This window comes from Ipomoea triloba, chromosome 6 (assembly GCF_003576645.1).
Source record: "Ipomoea triloba cultivar NCNSP0323 chromosome 6, ASM357664v1".
Classification (NCBI taxonomy): Eukaryota; Viridiplantae; Streptophyta; class Magnoliopsida; order Solanales; family Convolvulaceae; genus Ipomoea; species Ipomoea triloba.
This window is the reverse complement of record NC_044921.1, coordinates 2635048-2640471: the sequence shown is the minus strand read 5'-3', so window position 1 is coordinate 2640471 and position 5424 is coordinate 2635048. Positions and strand designations below refer to the sequence as shown.

The 5424-nt window shown below is 37.1% G+C and overlaps 1 protein-coding gene across 1 annotated transcript in view; it reads right to left on the bottom strand.

Moving 5' to 3' along the window:
* Positions 1–2473: 2473 nt before the first annotated feature.
* Positions 2474–5424, bottom strand: part of LOC116022737 (serine/threonine protein phosphatase 2A 57 kDa regulatory subunit B' kappa isoform) — a 5691-nt gene continuing 2740 nt past the window's right edge. Inside the window, exon 2 of the mRNA XM_031263588.1 lies at positions 2474–3229. Within this exon, the coding sequence (XP_031119448.1) occupies positions 2873–3229 (357 nt within the window). The 3' untranslated portion in view covers positions 2474–2872. The remainder of the gene's footprint in view (positions 3230–5424) is intronic.

Here is a 5424-nt window from a genome sequence, read left to right as displayed (position 1 = left end):
AATACGGGGTATCATTGTTTAATATTGAAGATGACATGCGATTGATCAAGTAACAAGCAGTAAGGATAGCATCAACCCAAAAATGAGGAGCAACATGAAAGTGTACTAACATAGTGTGAGCGATTTGAACTAAATGTCGATTTTTACGCTCATCAACCACATTCTGCTAAGGTGTGTAAACACATGCCCGTTGGTGTAACATACCCCGAGATATCATATAGGACTGAAAAGGGGTAAAGAGATATTCCTTAGCATTGTCACTCAGCAAAACATGAATGCGTTTACCAAACTGAGTTTGTATTTCAGCAAAAAAAAAATTTGAGAAATCTGGAATAATTTAGAACGATCTTTCATAAAGAAAAGTCAAGTGCACCTAGAATAATCATCAATAAAAGTGACAAAGTAACGAAACCCTAAAGTAGAATTGACACGATATGGACCCCAAACATCAATATGAACTAAATAAAAGAGGGACAGAACCCGATTATTGACTCTTCGTGGAAAGGACTAACGTGATTGATTTTCAATGTAACATGATTAACAATCTAATGACTCAATAGAAACACCTAGGACCATCTGTCGAAGTTTTGAGAGACTAGGATGGCCTAAATGACTATGAAGAAACATAGGAGAATCTGTGGATGCACAGGCAGTAAGATCATCACCACGAAGGTAATAGAGGCCTTGTGACTCAATCCCGGTGCCAATCACCTTCCCTATACTGTGATCCTACACAACAACCAAATCAACACAAGGTTATGAAACAATTAAGGGTACGGGTAATTTTACTCATAGAGATAAGGTTGAAAGGACTATTAGGAATATATAAAACTAACTCTAGGGGGAAAGATGATGTTGGTTTTATGACTTTTGGATAGTCAACGGTTGGCCAACATCACCCTTAAAATAACGAATATATAGGAAAAATATAGAGAGAATATATGGAGAGAATATAGATATTTTGTATTGATGAACATTACTTGTGAATAGTGGAAATTGCCTCCCCCTTCCCATGTATAGGTGTCTATTTATACATATTTTTTGCCTAGAGCCCTACAAGGAATAAGAATTCTAGACTTCCTCATATTGGGAGCTATTGTTACATTGGGAATAATAAACCCTAATCCTACTACATTAGAAATAATGAGTCTAATCCTTATTACATTATGAATACTAAGCACAATCCTTATTAAACTCCAAAGTTGTTTGGTACTGTGTATCCTTCTTGGGCTTCCTTGATCTAATTATTTTCTTAGGCCGGTCCATGTGGCCCAGGCCCAGTATACCATCTATCAAATGACATAGGAGAAGTTTGACAAACACTAACAACTGGTGTTTGATGATCATTTGCTAAGGTAATCATGAGCAAATCCTTAGACTTTGAGACATTAGTCATAAGGAACATATTACCAAAAATATGATATGAGGCACTTGAGTCCGGAATCCAAGCACTTGGGGTACTTGTTTGAGAGAGACAAAACAAAGAAGAGGTACTAGTGGTGGGAGATGAAGCCATGCATAACACTATTCATGAAAAGACACGAACATTGTCTCACGAGGTGGTCGGTGATGGCAGTAGTGGCCGGGGGCCGGCGATGGTGACCAACGATGATGGAGGATCCGAGCACACTCCCAGGTGCGCCTCTTCAAGGCGAATCCAAGGGAAGTAGTGACACCTTTGACGGAGATCTAGAGAATGAGATCTAGCTAGAAAACCGAATGCACATCTGATAGAGGTGGCATTGCGTGCGGTAGCGGCTGGTGATGGATCTTCATACGTAGGCTCGCGACGAGGTTCTGAGAGGTCCAATGGTAAAAGTTCGAAAGAAAAACCACCATACACATTGGAATAAGAAAAAATAGTCGCGATAGCGGCAGCGGAAGAGAAAGAAAGGGATTTTTAAGGGTTTTTTAGGCTCTGATACCATGTTGAATGATGTGGAAAAGTAAAAGAGATTCATTGTATTATCAAAATAGAACTGTATAGAGATCTACTATTTATACAAGTATAAACATAATGGATCCATTCCTACAAGGAAGGCCTAAGGTTTCAACACTATGTTTGGACATTTATATGCAAATTGTAAACCTCAAATGGGTTGCTTGTAGTTTATTAGTTGTAAAAGATAATTGTGGGGAGCATTAGTGCATTCAAAAGATTAGTAGAGTTTGTGGAAATGCAAAATGTAATATACTCTGCATTTCAGGAGATGAAATTTCCCATTGTTTAGTGTTGATGGAGAAACAACTTTTGAAGACTTTTCAACGATGTTGATTGTTACTGCAGAAAATCCCTGAAGATTAAGATGGAATTGAATACCAGGTTAAGAGGGGAAGGCAAACGTGGAACAGAAAGAAGAAAAGTTTGTTTTAATGTACTAAAAATTCAATAATCCACCTTACAACATGGACCATGATTCACAAAAAATGGCTTTTAATTCAAATAATAGAGTATGAAGCATAAAAGGAAGACTAAACAAAAATAGACAGTTGGATTTCTATTTAGACAAAATTGACATGTACTCGTACACCAGGGACAATATAATATAATCAGTACATTGACAACAGAAAATTGCTCCTTAACATCTAAAGCCAACAGCAAAATAATTCTAAAAAAGGGGGAAAATAAACTAATGAAAGATGTTAGTTTATGACTTTACATACCCACTGCCAGTTACTTACCATACAGATTCTTGGGGGGCAGAGTAGATGAAACAACAAAAGGTGACAGTAAGTTACAACACAAGGGCAAAGGCTAATGATGGGTAATGCAGAACAGATGAGCGGCCATTTTCCGCCTGATGCAATCTGGTTCTGCGGCGTTACAGATAGAGCGGGTATGCAAACGGAGAGCGGGAGCGGTAAGTGTTCTTTAACAAGTCATTTTAGTTGCTAAAGGAGTTACCAAAACAGCAGTGTTTCCGGCTATTGGTAGTAGTTGGGCAAGATTCTCGAGGCGCTCCCATTCTTCCTTGCGCTTTGTAGCTGCCAAGGCTAGCTTCTCCCGCTCTTCCTTGTACTGGGATTGGCAAACCCGGAATAGCTCGTCATCCATCTCCACAAACATCTTCCTTACATTCAGAGTCAAATTCTGCACAGCCTGGTTCCAGTGGGAATGAGTATTATTATCCAGAGCCGGGAACAGGATGGGCAGTATCGCATGTCGGTTATGTGCAATTAGATTCACAATTTGATCATTATTCCATAGGAAGAGTGCCCTTTCAGATACCTGCAAAAATTGGCCCGTTAATAATAAACTAGGGCTTGTTATTTCAAACCTTAGAGGCTGCAATGTTGTTTGTACACACATTTCACATTAACAAAAAGGAAGCCGAAACAGGAAAAGAAAAGCTACTCAAAGGGTAAAGAGAAAAGAAGGATAAGAAGTTTTTTGTAACACTAACAACATAATGACACCTTCGCCTTTTGTATTTGCATCATATCAAGAACCTCACTTCAGTGGCTTCCAAAAGCATATAGAATTAGAGACATAACAAATCCTGTTTGGGTAAAATATCTTCAAAATGATGAAAAGAACAATTCGATATTCAGGCAGCAAAAGTTACGTGATTATCGGCGGTATCCTGAACCACTCACCAGATGGAGGAATATATCCTAAAACAAAGGACGAGAATAGCCGGATATACAATGACCTAGTTTTCTCATGCTGTTCCAACTAATCAATGGGCCAGAGTCCACAGGGAAAACACCACATAGTTGCAAGAATAAAACGTTAGCAGATAGACATTCAAGCTTGACAGCTGTCTTATTATGGAGTAGTACTTTTTGTTTGCTTTCTCAATCATTTGGCACATTCATTCTGTTTAAGAAATTTCTCAGCAAATGGGGAATCAGACTAATATTGACACTTGTATCAGTCTGCAAATTTTGAAGCATCATATTTGATTTATAATCATTATTTTTATTTAATTTTACTTCTAGTGAGATATTTTTTAGATAGAAAATAAAACTATATTTACGGATGATATAATGACCAATCAACCATACATGGTCTCACCCTAAACAATATGGCACTAAATGAAAACTAAACACATAATAAAGAAGCTTCCTTCTCCAAAATATCAAAACATAGACGTAAACTCTATTTGCCATGGGAAAATATTGGCTGAAAATCTGAAACTCTAGGTATTATATATTGGAAAAATATGGCCCAAGAAATGAATTGCTAGTGTTGACTTGTATGAGGGGGCAATCGAAGGAATGTAAAGCGGGCACAAAACAGCTAGAGTTGATAGATAGCAACAAAAGATAAGATAGGTGAGCACTTTTATTTATTTCTGGACTATCAAATCTAATTGGTGATTGCATTCATATTTTTTTTTAAAAGACAGTGAAATCAGCCACCACAAATAAAGTTCCAAAAGGGCAGGCAACTTGCTAGATACACTCATTTGCTTATTAGGCAAGTTCTTTGATTATTTAGGGCCCATATTACATTATAGCAATAAATCAATCAGCACAATTCCCATATCATCCATATGAAAGTGGCATAACTCCTGCTCTTGATCTTATTCTTTCCCAACTTCCAATTGTTTTCCCATAGACATTTCTCCTTACAGTGTTTAAATGGGACTGGAGAATAAAAGAGTGGCCTGGGAGGGGTACCATTTACAGGGTGTTTGGTTCAAGGGAAGTTTTTGAGGTAATATAACATTCCTAGGAATCTCACATAACCTAAAGATGAAGGGTGGGAATGCGTTTTCCATGAATGTTACCAAAAATTAACTAAAAACAATGTTTGGAAATCTGACATTCTCTATAGTAACCTCACATCCCTTGAACCAAACAAGGGAAAGTAATATAACAATATTTACATTCCTGAGGTTATGTGAGAATGTGAGATAACCTGAACCAAACACCCTAGTGTTTGCTTAAATAAGATAATTTTACATATAAGGTCTAAAAATCACTTGAAATTACACTTGGGTTAATTTTATAACGTTAGTCTAAAATAATAAATTTGAAAAAATAAGTGTTAGTAAACAAGTTTTCTAAACAGAAAAAAGAGAATAGAAAACTGAAAAATTCGAAAATAGAAAACAGAAAACAGTTTCTTGAAGTAAACAGGCCGCTAGTGTTTGATTAAATAAGATAATGGAAAGGAAGGGGAAAAGGGAGGCGAAACCCAATATATAGAACTATTCTATCCATCAGTATTGGTGCAGCAGGAGATAGAACTGCAATTAACAACATGTTTTACTCCGGTTAACAATATTTGATAAATGGAAGCTGTAACTTGGTGACCTGTCCGCACATTGGAAATAGACTATCACATTCAAATATGTTCTTAGATTGCTTTACAAGTTGCACATTTCTATGTAAGTTTCGGAACACTGATATATAATCTTATGAACTATGATTCTATCTATATAAAATCCCCCCCCCCCCCCCCCCCCCCCCCCC